The 18,356-nt window shown below is 38.0% G+C and overlaps 1 protein-coding gene across 2 annotated transcripts; it reads right to left on the reverse strand.

Moving 5' to 3' along the window:
* Positions 1 to 8,756: 8,756 nt before the first annotated feature.
* On the reverse strand, positions 8,757 to 17,638 carry LOC117301275 (DNA-directed RNA polymerase I subunit RPA12-like). Of its 2 annotated transcripts, XM_033785160.1 has the most exons (4): positions 17,499 to 17,638; positions 12,073 to 12,183; positions 9,091 to 9,199; positions 8,757 to 8,783 (listed from the first exon to the last, which is right to left on the reverse strand). In XM_033785160.1, exons 2-4 carry the CDS (start codon positions 12,172 to 12,174, stop codon positions 8,770 to 8,772), a joined length of 225 nt encoding a protein of 74 aa, XP_033641051.1. In that variant the 5' UTR covers positions 12,175 to 12,183; positions 17,499 to 17,638; the 3' UTR covers positions 8,757 to 8,769. The 2 variants fall into 2 exon arrangements, with proteins under 2 accessions (XP_033641051.1, XP_033641050.1); XM_033785159.1 differs by lacking the exon at positions 17,499 to 17,638 and having other exon boundaries at positions 12,073 to 12,301.
* Positions 17,639 to 18,356: the final 718 nt, after the last annotated feature.

An 18,356-nucleotide genomic window follows, 5' to 3' on the forward strand; every position in this document is an offset into this window, starting at 1 on the left:
CTTTTAAGTAAAATACACAAACATTATGCAGTTGTGACCCAAACTACCAAAAACGACAAATCTTTTCACAATGTCCTATTTCCTAGACCCTTCACATGAAATATATAAATTGCACATAGCGTGTGCGCACTTAAATTTTGGTTGGCAAAATGAGGGAATATCGCGCTGTTTTATGTACGGCTAATGGGTGCGTGACGCAGATGCGATTGCGCGTCTGCTTAGCATATTTCATGGGAAGGGTCCATCACAACACATGGTTCAAGATTTATTATTATGTTTTTGCAACAAATACCCCAGGTGGGAAGGGGGCAGTGGTAAAATTTCAGTGGATATTTCTGACATACAGCCGCAAAGGTTTACAGTAACCTTACCCCACAGAGGAAGGGTCAGAGGTCACATGGCGGGTGGGCTAACATAAAGTACCAGTCCCCCAGGTAAGAAGGGGCAAAGGTCATGTGTTGTATGAACCTCAACATTTAGTTTGCTGTGACACAATCACTAGCATAAAGGGATGAAAGTCATGTATGATGGTAGTGGTACAACAGTAAGCCACTAATGTAAAACTTTACTAAGTTTGCTGTGACCCAACCCCTAGCATAAAGGGATGAAAGTCGTGTATGATGGTAGTGGTACAACAGTAAGCAACTAATGTAAAACTTTACTAAGTTTGCTGTGACCCAACCCCTAGCAGAAAGGGATGAAAGTCATGTACGATGGTAGTGGTACAACAGTAAGCCACTAATGTAAAACTTTACTAAGTTTGCTGTGACCCAACCCCTAGCATAAAGGGATGAAAGTCATGTATGATGGTAGTGGTACAACAGTAAGCCACTAATGTAAAACTTTACTAAGTTTGCTGTGACCCAATCCCTAGCAAAAAGGGATGGAAGTCATGTATGATGGTAGTGGTACAACAGTAAGCCACTAATGTAAAACTTTACTAAGTTTGCTGTGACCTAACCCCTAGCATAAAGGGATGGAAGTCATGTATGATGGTAGTGGTACAACAGTAAGCCACTAATAGAAAACTTTACTAAGTTTGCTGTGACCCAACCCCTAGCAAAAAGGGATGAAAGTCATGTATGATGGTAGTGGTACAACAGTAAGCCACTAATGTAAAACTTTACTAAGTTTGCTGTGACCCAATCCCTAGCAAAAAGGGATGGAAGTCATGCACCATGGTAGTGGTACAACAGTAAGCCACTGCTAGAGAAAACGTTGATAGGTTCCTAGTTTGCTATGACACAAACCCCTAGCAGAAAAGGACAGCTCTGTCATTTAAACAGGGCAAGTGCACCACGGAGGTTTTTTCTTGGTAAAGGGCACCTCTATGGAATAATTGCAAGAACATTTCAAGGGGCACCAAGGCAATGACCAGGGGCAACGTTGCCTCCGTAATGTATCAGGCGTGTCGTAGTAACAGTATCGAGGATGACAATTTGTGCAATGACCAACTCTCAGGAAAAAGAGAATTTAAGTCTTGTCATGACCCATAAGTTACAAACGATGCCATGATCCTAACCAGAGCTGGAAGGCTTTCATATTAGAAGGTGTGCACTCAAGTTTCTTGTTCGTTCTTTCAATCGATCAACCCACCCCAGGGGTAAGGGGAGGATCAATCAATAACAACTCATGAAGGTAAACAATTCAATTTTAATTAATTTTTTTAAACTTATGTAAGCAACACTAACAGTTTAAAAACACCTTTACCACAGTTCGGCCATTTTGTCTGGTTCTCGTGTACCGATCGTAACTCTCAAAGTTTGACAAAAGGAAACCGATTAAATTTGGATGTCAAGCCTCATTTTGTTTCTTGAGACAATCCTAATGGCACCGTCAGTGATAAAGGATCCTGATCTTATTTAAGTACCCATACTGTGATTACTACAGAGGGATGGATGCTCGGCCTCCTCATCAGTAAGACATCTCTCTGGCATCAGGTGGTCGTCGTCGTAGGTGGAGATTTCATCTCCTTGTTTCAGTGAGCTTTTGCCTTGAGTTCCTCTCAGTGTAGACCGATCCGAAGATGTTGATTCTCTTCAGGAGTACTCAATCTCTTGATGCCTGGAAATCAAGAAAATAAATGATTAACCGAAATTACTTTTAAATAAAAAAATGAACCTTTTGACCCTAACCATCCTAGGGTCGATTTCACAAAGAGTTAGGACTGGTCCTAAATCCCAGGAGATATTAAAAACTTGAGGCTAGTCTTAAGTTAGACGAGTAACTTGTCTTAACTTCATGAACTTGAGCTAAAACTAGTCTTGAACTCTTTGTCCACCGTAGATCCTTCAAGATCCAATTGCATGTTTTGTTTGTTTCTGTTTTGCTGATTGCTGCACTTGTAACAAGCCCCCAAATATTTGGATTTATATTTTTAACTCTGAAAACAGAAGAGCAAAAATTCAGTGAAAATTCTTGTACTAATTTTCTTATAGCACTGAAATCCGTAATTCAGTGATGCTCGTGGCTCTTCCACAATGTTACCCCTGATCACTAGGCCATTTATTTCATTCATCAAACCAACTCGGCTCCCTTGGGATGAACTGCCTGTACAGCCAAATATGTAGTGACCAAGCTAAATAAATCACAAAATCCATATCTGCCCTCACAGGTACCTACTAACCCCTGTGCAATCTATGGAAACTGTATGATAAACCTAAAAGGGTCTACAAGCCCAAAGCCGGGTTAATACTTCATGCAAATGCGAAGCAAATTTGGTTGTCACAAACCCACAATGAATAACTTGCAACAGTTGAACTGTGTTCAACCCCTTCGAAACATTCGCTAAGAAAATAGGGCTGTGTCGCCAAAATTTACTTTGCATTTGCAGTAAGTATGAACCAGGCTTAAGTAGTGATTAACTTACTTGCACGATGGGCAGAAATAGAAGACGGTTTGTCCTTCATCAGCTGATCGTGTTTGCCTGGTGTGGAAATGAAGTCCATCGTGACCGCACTTGGCACATGCCCTGTCAATCTGAAACCAGACCAGATACAAAAATGAAATTAAGAAGTGATGAAAAATAACCAAGCACTGAAAAAATAAATTTGTGATAATACGCCTACAAATTAGGGCCATAAGTTGGTTTTTTTTGTCAATGATTAATGGAGAAAATACAGAAAGATGAAATAAAACTGTGAAAGTTTCAGCAAAATAGGTCTACTGGTTCTACTTGCTGAGACAACAGAAAGAAGCAAAACCCTGTCACAGTAGCGATGAATCCATCCGAGGTAAAGATTTTGATACATCAACAAATTAAGTTTGCTTTTTTCCTGGGATTTAAAAAAAAAAAAATTGCCAGGGGTTTCCTTACGGGTGGCGAACCCTTTGTCATTGATTTTTGCTCCTCTGTTTTCACAGGTAAAATAGAAAAAATTCTGAAATAAAACGAACCCATTTGTACGTTTTAAAATATTTGGGGGGTTTAGTTATTTTTCAAAATTTACCAAATGTCAACTTTTAATTTGAAGTGGCGCAGTTTCAATCAAACACAGTTAGAAAATTGGCCAGGGGTTTCCTTACAGATGGCGAACCCTTTGTCACTGAATTTTTGCTCTTCTGTTTTCTTCCGTTTTCATAGTTAAAAATATAAATCCAAATATTTGGGGGCTTGTTAAAAACTTACCAAATGATAAATCACCTAATTTGAAGTGGCGCATTTTTCAATTAATAAAGGCAATTAAAAAATCGGCCTCCTCATCAGTGAGCATCTCTCTGGCATCAGGTCGTCGTCGTTGTCATCGTCGTCGGTGGTGATTTCTACTCCTTGTTCCAGTGAGCTCTTGCCTTGAGTTCCTCTCAGTGTAGACCGATCCGAAGATGTTGATTCTCTTCAGGAGTACTCAATCTCTTGATGCCTGTAAACAAAAAAATAAAAAAAATAAAATTACTTTTACATAAAAAAATGAACCTTTGACCCGAACCATCCTGGGGTTGATTTCACAAAGAGTTAGGAGTGGTCCTAACTTAGGACTAGTCCCAGGAGATATTAAAAACTTAATGCTAGTCCTAAGTTAGACGAGTAACTTGTCCAACTGGAGATAAGACTAGTCTTAACTCTTTGTAAAGTCCGCCGTAGATCCTTCAAGATCCAATATGTTTTGTTTGTTTCTGTTTTGCTGATTGCTGCATTTGTAACCATATTGTGCTGTATACACATGTCATGTAAACAGTGAATTTCTGCTTGTACTAATCCTCTCATAGCACTGAAATCCGTAATTCAGTGACGCTCGTGGCTCTTCAACAATGTTACCCCTGATCACTAGGCCATTTATTTCATTCATCAAACCAACTCAGCTCCCTTGGGAATAAACTGCCTGTGCAGCCAAATATGTAGTGACCAAGCTAAATAAATCACAAGAACCATGGAAACTGTATCATAAACCTAAAAGGGTCTTACGCCGGGTTCATACTTCCTGCGAATGCGAAGCAAATTTTGTTGTCACGAACTCGCAATGAATAACTCGGAACAGTTGAACTGTGTTCAACCCCTTCACAACATTCGCTAAGAAAATAGGGCTGTGTTGCCAAAATTCACGTTGCATTTGCAGAAAGTATTAACCAGGCTTAAGTAGTGATTAACTTACTTGCATGATGGCAGAAATAGAAGACGGTTTGTTCTTTATCAGCTGATCGGCTTGCCTGGTGTGGAAATGAAGTCCATCGTGACCGCACTTGGCACATGCCCTGTCAATCTGAAACCAGACCAGATACAAAAATGAAATTAAGAAGTGATAAAAAATAACCAAGCACTGAAAAAATAAATTTGTGATAATACGCCTACAAATTAGGGCCATAAGTTGGGTTTTTTTGTCAATGATTAATGGAGAAAATACAGAAAGATGAAATAAAACTGTGAAAGTTTCAGCAAAATAGGTCTACTGGTTCTACTTGCTGAGACAACAGAAAGAAGCAAAACCCTGTCACAGTAGCGATGAATCCATCCGAGGTAAAGATTTTGATACATCAACAAATTAAGTTTGCTTTTTCCTGGGATTAAAAAAAAAATTTGCCAGGGGTTTCCTTACGGGTGGCGAACCCTTTGTCATTGATTTTTGCTCCTCTGTTTTCACAGGTAAAATAGAAAAAATTCTGAAATAAAACGAACCCATTTGTATGTTTTAAAATATTTGGGTGGTTTAGTTATTTTTCAAAATTTACCAAATGTCAATATTTAATTTGAAGTGGCGCAGTTTCAATCAAACACAGTTACAAAATTGGCCAGGGGTTTCCTTACAGGTGGCGAACCCTTTGTCACTGAATTTTTGCTCTTGTTTTCTTCTGTTTTCAGAGTTAAAAATATAAATCCAAATATTTGGGGCTTGTTAAAAACTTACCAAATGATAAATCACCTAATTTGAAGTGGCGCATTTTTCAATTAATAAAGGCAATTAAAAAATCGGCCTCCTCATCAGTAAGCATCTCTCTGGCATCAGGTCGTCGTCGTTGTCATCGTCGTCGGTGGTGATTTCTACTCCTTGTTCCAGTGAGCTCTTGCCTTGAGTTCCTCTCAGTGTAGACCGATCCGAAGATGTTGATTCTCTTCAGGAGTACTCAATCTCTTGATGCCTGTAAATAAAAAATAAAAAAAATAAAATTACTTTTACATAAAAAAATGAACCTTTGACCCGAACCATCCTGGGGTTGATTTCACAAAGAGTTAGGAGTGGTCCTAACTTAGGACTAGTCCCAGGAGATATTAAAAACTTAATGCTAGTCCTAAGTTAGACGAGTAACTTGTCCAACTGGAGATAAGACTAGTCTTAACTCTTTGTAAAGTCCGCCGTAGATCCTTCAAGATCCAATATGTTTTGTTTGTTTCTGTTTTGCTGATTGCTGCATTTGTAACCATATTGTGCTGTATACACATGTCATGTAAACAGTGAATTTCTGCTTGTACTAATCCTCTCATAGCACTGAAATCCGTAATTCAGTGACGCTCGTGGCTCTTCAACAATGTTACCCCTGATCACTAGGCCATTTATTTCATTCATCAAACCAACTCAGCTCCCTTGGGAATAAACTGCCTGTGCAGCCAAATATGTAGTGACCAAGCTAAATAAATCACAAGAACCATGGAAACTGTATCATAAACCTAAAAGGGTCTTACGCCGGGTTCATACTTCCTGCGAATGCGAAGCAAATTTTGTTGTCACGAACTCGCAATGAATAACTCGGAACAGTTGAACTGTGTTCAACCCCTTCACAACATTCGCTAAGAAAATAGGGCTGTGTTGCCAAAATTCACGTTGCATTTGCAGAAAGTATTAACCAGGCTTAAGTAGTGATTAACTTACTTGCATGATGGCAGAAATAGAAGACGGTTTGTTCTTTATCAGCTGATCGGCTTGCCTGGTGTGGAAATGAAGTCCATCGTGACCGCACTTGGCACATGCCCTGTCAATCTGAAACCAGACCAGATACAAAAATGAAATTAAGAAGTGATGAAAAATAACCAAGCACTGAAAAAATAAATTTGTGATAATACGCCTACAAATTAGGGCCATAAGTTGGGTTTTTTTGTCAATGATTAATGGAGAAAATACAGAAAGATGAAATAAAACTGTGAAAGTTTCAGCAAAATAGGTCTACTGGTTCTACTTGCTGAGACAACAGAAAGAAGCAAAACCCTGTCACAGTAGCGATGAATCCATCCGAGGTAAAGATTTTGATACATCAACAAATTAAGTTTGCTTTTTCCTGGGATTAAAAAAAAAATTTGCCAGGGGTTTCCTTACGGGTGGCGAACCCTTTGTCATTGATTTTTGCTCCTCTGTTTTCACAGGTAAAATAGAAAAAATTCTGAAATAAAACGAACCCATTTGTATGTTTTAAAATATTTGGGTGGTTTAGTTATTTTTCAAAATTTACCAAATGTCAATATTTAATTTGAAGTGGCGCAGTTTCAATCAAACACAGTTACAAAATTGGCCAGGGGTTTCCTTACAGGTGGCGAACCCTTTGTCACTGAATTTTTGCTCTTCTGTTTTCTTCTGTTTTCAGAGTTAAAAATATAAATCCAAATATTTGGGGCTTGTTAAAAACTTACCAAATGATAAATCACCTAATTTGAAGTGGCGCATTTTTCAATTAATAAAGGCAATTAAAAAATCGGCCTCCTCATCAGTAAGCATCTCTCTGGCATCAGGTCGTCGTCGTTGTCATCGTCGTCGGTGGTGATTTCTACTCCTTGTTCCAGTGAGCTCTTGCCTTGAGTTCCTCTCAGTGTAGACCGATCCGAAGATGTTGATTCTCTTCAGGAGTACTCAATCTCTTGATGCCTGTAAATAAAAAATAAAAAAAATAAAATTACTTTTACATAAAAAAATGAACCTTTGACCCGAACCATCCTGGGGTTGATTTCACAAAGAGTTAGGAGTGATCCTAACTTAGGACTAGTCCCAGGAGATATTAAAAACTTAATGCTAGTCCTAAGTTAGACGAGTAACTTGTCCAACTGGAGATAAGACTAGTCTTAACTCTTTGTAAAGTCCGCCGTAGATCCTTCAAGATCCAATATGTTTTGTTTGTTTCTGTTTTGCTGATTGCTGCACTTGTAACCATATTGTGCTGTTTACACATGTCATGTAAACAGTGAATTTTTGCTTGTACTAATTTTCTTATAGCACTGAAATCCGTAATTCAGTGACGCTCGTGGCTCTTGAACAATAATACCCCTGATCACTAGGCCATTTATTTCATTCATCAAACCAACTCAGCTCCCTTGGGAATAAACTGCCTGTGCAGCCAAATAAGTAGTGACCAAGCTAAATAAATCACAAGAACCATATCTGCCCTCACAGGTACCTAATAACCCCTTTGCAGTCTATGGAAACTGTACGATAAACCTAAAAGGGTCTACAAGCCCAAAGCCGGGTTCAAACTTCCTGCGAACGCGAAGCAAATTTGGTTGTCACGAACTCACAATGAATAACTCGCAACAGTTGAACTGTGTTCAACCCCTTTGAAACATTCGCTAAGAAAACAGGGCTGTGTCGCCAAAACTGTGTTCAACCCCTTTGAAACATTCGCTAAGAAAACAGGGCTGTGTCGCCAAACTTTACTTTGCATTTGCAGGAAATATGAACCAGGCTTAAGTAGTGATTAACTTACTTGCATTATGGGCAGAAATAGAAGACGGTTTGTCCTTCATCGGCTGAACGTGCTTGCCTGGTGTGGAAATGAAGTCCATCGTGACCGCACTTGGCACATGGCACGTCAATCTGAAACCAGACCAGATACAAAAATGAAATTAAGAAGTGATGAAAAATAACCAAGCATTGAAAAAAAAAAATTGTGATAATACTCCTAAAAGGTAGGGCCAAAAGTTGTTTTTTTTGTGGTCAATGATTAATGGAGAAAATATAGAAAGATGAAATAAAACTGTCAAAGTTTCAGCAAAATAGGTTAACTGGTTAACTTACCAGTTAATAGGTTAACTTAATAGGTTAACTTACGGGTGGCGAACCCTTTGTCGCTGACTTTTTGCTCTTTCATTTCAGAGTTAATAAAATAAAACCAAATATTTGGGGGCTTGTTTTTCAAAACTTACCAAATGATAAATCACCTAATATGAAGTGGCGCATTTTTCAATTAAGAAACACAGTTAAAAAATTGGCCTCCTCATCCGTAAGACATCTCTCTGGCATCAGGTGGTGGTCGTCGTCGTCGTCGGTGGTGATTTCATCTCCTTGTTCCAGTGAGCTCTTGCCTTGAGTTCCTCTCAGAGTAGACCGATCCGAAGATATTGATTCTCTTCAGGAGTACTCAATCTCTTGATGCTTGTAAATCAAAAAAATAAATAAAAATTACTTTTACATAAAAAAATGAACCTTTGACCCTAACCATCCTGGGGTCTATTTCACAAAGAGTTAGGACTGGTCCTAACTTAGGACTAGTCCCAGGAGATATTAAAAACTTAAGGCTAGTCCTAAGTTAAGACGAGTAACTTGTCCTAACTTGAGATAAGACTAGTCTTAACTCTTTGTAAAGTCCACCGTAGATCGCAAAGAAAACAGGGCTGTGTCGCCAAAATTCACTTTGCATTTGCAGCAAGTATGAACCAGGCTTAAGTAGTGATCAACTTACTTGCATGATGGGCAGAAATAGAAGCTGTTTGTCCTTTATCAGCTGATAGTGTTTGCCTGGTGTGGAAATGAAGTCCATCGTGACCGCACTTGGCACATGCCCTGTCAATCTGAAACCAGACCAGATACAAAAATGAAATTAAGAAGTGATAAAAAATAACCAAGCATTGAAAAAACAAATTTGTGATTGTTGTTGTCACTGATTAATGGACAAAAAATAGAAAGATGAAATAAAACCGTGAAAGTTTCAGCAAAATAGGTCTACTGGTTCTACTCGCTGAGAAAACAGAAAGAAGCAAAACCCTGTCACAGTACAGTGAATCCATCCGAGGTAAAGGTATCGATTGATCAACAAATTAAGTTTGCATTTTTCCCAAACATTAAAAAAAACGCGGCCAGAGGTTTCCTTACGGGTGGCGAACCCTTTGTCACTGATTTTTGCTCCTCCTGTTTTCAAAGGTAAAATAAAAAACATCCAAGATAAATCAAACCTATTTGTATATCAAAATATTTGGGGGTTTACAATATTTTTCAAAATTTACCACGTCGACTTTTAATTTGAAGTGGCGCAATTATCAATCAAACACAGTTTAAAAATTGGCCAGGGGTTTCCTTACGGGTGGCGAACCCTTTGTCACTGACTTTTGCTGTTCTGTTTCACAGGTAAAATATAAAACCTCTGAAATAAAACAAACCTATTTGTATATCAAAATATTTGGGGGGGGGGGGTTTACAATATCTTTCAAAATTTACCAAATGTCGACTTTTAATTTGAAGTGGCGCAATTATCAATCAAACACAGTTTAAAAATTGGCCAGGGGTTTCCTTACGGGTGGCGAACCCTTTGTCATTGACTTTTGCTGTTCTGTTTCACAGGTAAAATATAAAACCTCTGAAATAAAACAAACCTATTTGTATATCAAAATATTTGGGGGGGGGGGGTTTACAATATCTTTCAAAATTTACCAAATGTCGACTTTTAATTTGAAGTGTGCAATTATCAATCAAACACAGTTTAATAATTGGCCAGGGGTTTCCTTACGGGTGGCGAACCCTTTGTCATTGACTTTTGCTGTTCTGTTTCACAGGTAAAATATAAAACCTCTGAAATAAAACAAACCTATTTGTATATCAAAATATTTGGGGGGGGGGGGGTTTACAATTTCTTTCAAAATTTACCAAATGTCGACTTTTAATTTGAAGTGGCGCAATTATCAATCAAACACAGTTTAAAAATTGGCCAGGGGTTTCCTTACGGGTGGCGAACCCTTTGTCATTGACTTTTGCTGTTCTGTTTCACAGGTAAAATATAAAACCTCTGAAATAAAACAAACCTATTTGTATATCAAAATATTTGGGGGGGGGGTTTACAATATCTTTCAAAATTTACCAAATGTCGACTTTTAATTTGAAGTGGCGCAATTATCAATCAAACACAGTTTAAAAATTGGCCAGGGGTTTCCTTACGGGTGGCGAACCCTTTGTCATTGACTTTTGCTGTTCTGTTTCACAGGCAAAATATAAAACCTCTGAAATAAAACAAACCTATTTGTATATCAAAATATTTGGGGGGGGGGGGGGGGTTTACAATATCTTTCAAAATTTACCAAATGTCGACTTTTAATTTGAAGTGGTGCAATTATCAATCAAACACAGTTTAATAATTGGCCAGGGGTTTCCTTACGGGTGGCGAACCCTTTGTCATTGACTTTTGCTGTTCTGTTTCACAGGTAAAATATAAAACCTCTGAAATAAAACAAACCTATTTGTATATCAAAATATTTGGGGGGTGGTTTACAATTTCTTTCAAAATTTACCAAATGTCGACTTTTAATTTGAAGTGGCGCAATTATCAATCAAACACAGTTTAAAAATTGGCCAGGGGTTTCCTTATGGGTGGCGAACCCTTTGTCATTGACTTTTGCTGTTATGTTTCACAGGTAAAATATAAAACCTCTGTAATAAAAAAAACTTATTTGTATATCAAAATATTTGGGGGGGGGGTTTACAATATCTTTCAAAATTTACCAAATGTGAACTTTTAATTTGAAGCGGCGCAATTTTCAATCAAACACAGTTAAAAAATTGACCAGGGGTTTCCTTACAGGTTGCGAACCCATATCACTGATAAAAACCACATTTTATTCAAAACAAAGTTGTGCATTTTTCTTTCAAACAATTTCATAATTGACCACAGAGGTTCCCCTACAGGTGGCAAACCCTTTACACTGATTTGTTTTTGTTTCTTTCCTGAAATAAAATAAAACGGTGAACCTAGAACCTAAATATTTTGTGGGTTATATTCTTCAAAAGAAACCATATATCTTTTGTGCATCTTTTTTTTTTTTCATTTTTAAAAATGGCTTCCCTGTGGGTGGTGAACCTTTTCACAGATTTTAATTGTACCATCTTTTTTTATTCATTCAGAATTCATTATAAATGGTGAAACCTCTAAAACTATAAATGAAAAATCACAATGTTTTGGTGGTTATACTAGTATAGACAATAAAACAATCAATAAAGTATGAACAATTCTGTATGTAAACACTTTGAAAATGATTCTTTGAAAATGAAAAGGTCTGAAAATTCAGTTGATTGGAAATGTCAATATTCCATCATTCGTGTGCTTGAGCGCCCAGCGCGAAGTTCGTTGACGGCGGGGGTCAAGGGCCGCTTAAGCCCCTGGGAGCTCTGGGTTTTGCTGCAGCAGCAAGTGCATTACACGCAAATATTATTGAACCGTACCACTATAAACGAAGCGAGGAATGAGACAAGTTTATACATCTGTAGCTGCTGCTGCACGTATGCGCGATGCCAGGAAGACCACAAGCCGTAAATAGGGCCAGCTGCTGTTGTTAAGGTGCCGTTTTTCATAAGTCGGAATTCCAACAAAGGTCGGAAGAATCTCATCCCTGTGATCATCAAGATATAAACCTAAACAATTTGGACATTTCCTAAGATAAAACTCCAGTGTTTCACTCACCAGTGATCCTAGGCCTTTCTGGCTGATGACCTTGTGACGACCTTCAACATTTTTGCGAGAGTTGAGTCGCAGGTATGAATGATTATTGATAGACCACACCATGTAATGCAGCTGTAATGAGAAGGAAGACAAAAAGTGACTTTTCATTCATTCAAAAATATGCTGTCTGTGCTAATGATAGTGATATAAATTATGCGGTCACCGCGGATACAAAGAAATTAAATTCACTGATAAGGCCGAGTAAAAAAAGAAACATGTTTAGCGTCTGGGTTTCTCAAGATGGCCGCCATTCTTTTTAAAATGTCAAATATCAATTGTTTTTTCTACTGTTCAAACACGCAATACATAATTGAAACATTTTGGTCAAGAAATTCAGACAAGACATTTCAGATTGTTTGAGCTGAGATCGTTTAAAATAACCCTTGTAAAAAATAAAAAAAATAAAAAATAAAATAAAAAAGGAGGTGGCCTGTACAAAGTAAGCGGGCGGGACGCTAAACATGTTTCTTATTTTACTAATATTAATAAACTTTACACAAGTGTTACATTTTGTTGAAAATCTGTGAAAGGCAGAAAGGAATGTAATTTTAACTTTAAAAAAAATGAAAAAATGTGTGTCGGTTGTTTTTGAAATCATGAGTGCCCGGCACCAGCACAGCAGGTTGCAAAGCACAGACCATGCCTCATCAAGATTTGAAAATCTGAAACATTTATTTCCAAAAAAGACAAGTCGGACAGTCAATGGGGATAACTTTCCGTATGGCGCCACCACTTTTTCACTCATTTTTACAAAGGGATATCCATCGAGGTAAATTAGATACTATAATGGGTGCGTTCGATTAGCTTCCCTGGGTCGACCTCGATGTGCTCATCCAAGTGGCGTATTTTTTTCTTTTTTCAGTCCGAACATGTGCAGATGTTTACCCACGCTCCACCTGGAAAAACCCCAGACGCATCATCACTTGAGCCTTCTCGTCGTGACGTCAGTGCACCTCGGTTCAGCCCCAAGTGACCCTATCTGTAAGTGGGGTTCTTGGGGCTGGCCCGAGGTGCACTGAGTTCACCAAGGGAAGGCTCACGTGATGATGCGTCTGGGTTTTTTCAGGTGGAGCGTGGGTAAACATCTGCACACGTTCGTCCTGGAAAACGAAATAGGCGACTTTTCCAGGACGAACGTGGGGTAATTATCTGCCCACGTTCATCCTTGGAAAAAATAAAATACGCCACTTGGATGAGCACACCAGGGAAGCTAATCAAGTGCACCCAATATTTCATATCGAATTAAAAAGTGGTTGCGCAATGGTGGCACCATGGGTATTTCTTTTAATTCTTTTTACCACAACTAAAAAAGATTTTGATTTTATTTCAGGCCTCAAATTTCCCGGCGGCCACGACGGCCATGGCCGCCGGTGCCCTGCTTACTGGCCGTGGTGCCCCGAGAAAATCTGACATTTTCGCGGCCAAAAAGGCCGTGCCCTTTTTCTCCGATGGCCGCCGTGCCCTTTTTGAGATCAAAATTTATGTTTTGATACACCACCATCCGTCTGTGTGCACATAAAATCAAACACTTACATGTACATTCTATATTAATACACGCACACAGAGCGCGGTCGGTTGAATGCTCATCACACGGAATTTAAACGGACGGCAGCATATCCATGCAGTGCATGTGTGTGTGCACGATGCAGAACGAACGGCAGACGTGCATCCATCATAGACATTGTGTACTCGAAGTTTATACACGGGCCGGATGTACTTGCAACGACCATTTGAGAACAATCGCACTGGTACTCATCTTGCAACACGCGTACCCACGCAAGGTTGTCCATGATGGGTACCAGCTAATCACAATTTCGGTTCCATTCGAGGTTGGGCGTCCGCCTATTCCACTGGTATTGTGCTTGTTCACTGGTACTCGTACATGTTTGTGCACGTGGGCCATGTTACGTAAATCACGCATCATGTACATGTACATGAAAGGTACATGTACATGTATGGTACATGTACATGTATGTATGGTACATGTACATGTATGTCCGTTGAATAAATCTCCGCTCTGCACACAGTCAAGTGACAGCTCATTGTTTACGTCCGGCCGTCGCAACAAAATCTCCGCTGCACACAGTTAAGTGACAGTTCATTGTTTACGTCTGGCCATCGCAACAAAAAATGGATGCTTACTTTTACTTCCCATTAATCAATCAAATTAAATACATTTAAAAATACTTGATGTTTTTTGTTAAAGGAAAGCAAAAGTAATGAAATGGTTCATTAAAATAGCCTTCATGGACCTGAACAGAAATTGTTTCATGATCTTTATTTTTTATGGCCTTGATGCCCTTTTTGAAATTTTAAGTTGGCCTTGGTGCCCTACCCCATGGCCTTGGTGCCCTTTCAAAATTTGACAAATTCAAGGCCAAAGTGGCCTTGCCCTAAAAATCGGGAAATTTGAGGCCTGTTATTTACTATAAAATTATATTTTATAAATTATATCATGGAGGTTTCTACCTCCATGATTATATAATAACCAGATAACATGACCAAACATGGCAAACAACAGCGGATGAGCCACCAAAAATGTAATCATTACAAAGGATGATATAAAAGGCAATCATTAATCCTACAGACAGGCCTAGAGTAGTACTAGTAGTAGTAGACCGATATAATAATGTAAATTACAAAAATTAATAATATTGGAAACTTAGTCTACTATTAGGGATGTCAGTTGAAATTATAATGTTTTTTTTTTGCTTTGCAATGTGGCTATAATGAAAGAACACAGTGATAGGAGTTGTTAGGTGGTAGTTTGAAGAAAATCGGTCAAGGGATTCCAAAGTTATGATTAATTTACAGGTCAAGTTCAACAAGGCCGTTGCTAATAGCAACTAACGTAAACAATAAACAAACAAATAACAATGTTATCAGGGTCCTAATTAACAAACTAAGGTTTCAAGTCGCACAAAACCTAAATATATTACTTCCTTGCAAAAAGTTTTATGAGAATAGAAGAAATAAAACAATTTGATTGCTAGGAATTTAAATTAACAAGTTTTAAAGAAAGACCTAAAGTCCCGAGGGATTAGTGAAAGGTGTGAATATTGACTTTTCACGGCTTTTTAACAAACAAACAAACATTGAACAAACCCATGTTTTCAAAGGAACATATCTCAAAAAGTAAATGTCTGACAATGTTCATTTTTGGAGCACTAATAGAAGGGTCAGGTGCCTCAAAAGAAAATAAAGAACAACAATAACAATCCATTATCTTATTTATTGTTTGTTTATTAAATATGCAAATTATGCCTAATTGCGGGTAATTTGATCCCGGTTTTATAAATAAACAATGAATAAACTTGTGTTTTCAAAAGGGAATATCTCAAAAAGTAAATGTCTGACTACCTTCATTTTTGGAGCAGGAATAGGAAAGTGAGATTCATTTCAGATAATTTAACAAAAAAACAAAAAAAACCATTATGCTATTTATTGTTTTGTTTCTTAAATATGCAAATTATGCATAATTGGTGGTTATTTGAATCCCGTTCTATAATAAACTCACGTTTTCAAAAAGGAATATCTCAAAAAGTAAATATGTCACCACCTTCATTTTTGGACCAGGAATAGGAAAGCAAGATACCTTTAGGATATGTATGCAAAAACAATATCCACCAACTAATTTGTTAATTAATTAAATTTGTTATTTTTTTTAAATATGCAAATTAGGTGTAATTGTTGTTTCAAGAATTTTCATCAAAATAAGGGCAGTTGTTGTAGAAAATATGTGTTAAACTTAAAGTTCTTTATTAATAAAAGTAAATGTTAATTAAAAATCAAAGAAAAACTGAACTGTGTTTAATTTGCTCCAACTTACAGACTGATAATTGTTTTATACAGAAGCTAGGTTGTGCACTGACTCTACTGGACGTTTCAGTTAAAGTTTAGTAAAATTGAAAAAAAAAATGAGAACTGAATTCTGAAAACTGAACACTAATGACACTGAAAGAGTATAAAAATCAACTCAAAAGTTTGTTTTTCGAAGATAAAATGAATACACTCTATAAACAACCAAAATTTCTCTAGAAACAATTTAAAATTCCCGCTGTTATTCTTCAATTTTGGTAAACAATACTTGCGACACTTTCCACACGTCCGATCTTAACCTTGGAAACGTCAACAATGCACACTCAAGGCCGAGTTATAGTCGGTCGCGCGATGGTCGGGCGTCGGAAATCTTGACGCGCGATCATAAAAAGACATGGTTTTTAGGCCTCAGTCTTAGGATTGCGCGCAAGTCTTCCGTCGCGCGACCATCGCGCGACCGACTATAAACCGGCCTTCTCACGGGGGACGCGGCGCTGTAGTCTCCATTTTGCAAAACCATTGCGCAGCATACAATAGTCTGGTTTCGGCCCAATGACGTCACCCCGTAAACAGCTTTGCCGTGTGCTGCATGCGTTACTCTTTACAAGAGGTGGAAACCAGACAACTAGCTGTATACACAACCTCTGTACCGGATAGGTGCATAAACTTGAGCAACCCCTCGTGTTGATTGCGCTTTCATCGGAAACTGCCTCGTTCTTGAACTTTGACACTGCTGTCATTCGTTAGATCACGAATGGGGCTTTCCAACGGTATGCAACTGTATCGCGGGCTGACAGGCTTTCATTGCGTTTAATCAAACGCTACATTTGTTCGGTGTTTTATTAATTCAAGATCATGTTTATCGCCCTGACCCGGGTTAAATATGAAAAGATAAACATCTAAGCTTCATTTTAAGGGGAAGTATGACAATATTGGGACATATTTCGTGAGACTACAACCACAACGAAAAACTTCATCACGCTCGGAAACAAAAAGTTAATAAATCGACGGGACGCAGAAAAGCGATGTTTTCAGCGCAAAGTACGGATTTAAATTGCCCTATTCTAGAAAACTAAAATTATAGTAAGTGTCAAATTCAATCAAGTACTACATCAAAGTGGTCTTAATACATTCATTTTGTTTAATTTTTTTTTATTCTCCTCCATTTTGTTAAAATAATTTTTGGAAGATGAAACATTGACACTGGACGTGAAAAAGTTCGCCGTTTTTACGCGTGTCACGTGACCCGTTTTGACATCCCTACTACTATTTTCTATATTTTTTTTATTTTTTTATTAAAGAAATATTCAACTTTTTTGTCAACTACGAATTATCAGTCACAGGTCATTTACATCATGAGAGTCGAAGTCATTGAGCTGAATTTGCATGAATGTATAATATTCAAAGTCCATGTATATTGCAATCATCAGCCACCTCCCCCACCGCCTCTTGGCCACGTCCTGACCCCGCCTACCCCCTTTTTATAAATAACGCACAAGTAAGGGAGCCATCACACACAACTTTACAAGCCACGGTTTCCACACAAAATATATATATTCCAAACTTACTTTTTGCCTTTACTTTGTAAGGACATGTCTTGCTTTTCATAACTACCGTTCCACTTTCAGAAAAAGGTAAAATTGAGCCACATTGCGGGCAAAATTCTCTCGAAGAAGCAAATGACCCTCTCCGTCCATGTTTTTGAGAAATTCTGTTTTAAAGCAGCGTGCGTTTCTGAAAGGGAAGCACATGATTTATCAAACTTGACTTCATCCGTACGTTCAGCGTTGAATTTGGTTTAGGGTATCTGACTAGGTAATTAAAAAGGAATCGCGCCCTCTGTCAGCGGATTGTAGAGTCTCCCGCGCAAAGTTAATTAGTTGTATTAATTAATTGATGCACCTGCTGCATGATAAGGCAGTGGACACTAGTGGTAATTACTCAAAATAATTATTAGCATAAAACTTTACTTGGTAATGAGTAATGGGGAGAGGTTGATGGTATAAAACATTGTGGGAAACGGCTCCCTCTGAAGTGACATAGTTTTCGAGAAAGAAGTACGATTTTGATTTCGAGACCTCAAGTTTAGAATTAATTTTAGGTCTCGAAATCAACCATATTAAAGCACACAACTTCATGTGACAAAGAAGTTTTTTCTTTCATTATTATCTCGCAGCTTCGACAACCTATTGAGCTCAAATTTTCACAGGTTTGTTATTTTATGTATGTTGAGATACACCAAGTGAGAAGACTGGTCTTTGACAATTATTAATAGTGTCCACTGTCTGCGGTTACAAAATATACCAAGCGCAACAGGATAAACAATGAAATTCGACAAACATTATCCCCAATACGAACCACACCACATCACTATCTAAGAGAAAAATCCCTTCCCACCACTTAATAAAGATCGCTTTAAATTTGTT

This window comes from Asterias rubens, chromosome 17 (assembly GCF_902459465.1).
Source record: "Asterias rubens chromosome 17, eAstRub1.3, whole genome shotgun sequence".
Classification (NCBI taxonomy): Eukaryota; Metazoa; Echinodermata; class Asteroidea; order Forcipulatida; family Asteriidae; genus Asterias; species Asterias rubens.

Bases quoted from the DNA above. Each gene is read 5' to 3' on its own strand.
- LOC117301275 (XM_033785159.1), bottom strand. From the start codon at position 12,219: ATGAAAAGTCACTTTTTGTCTTCCTTCTCATTACAGCTGCATTACATG. The intron at 9,200-12,072 runs GTGAGTGAAACA...GTCTGGTTTCAG, and splicing joins AGAAAGGCCTAGGATCACTG to ATTGACAGGGCATGTGCCAA.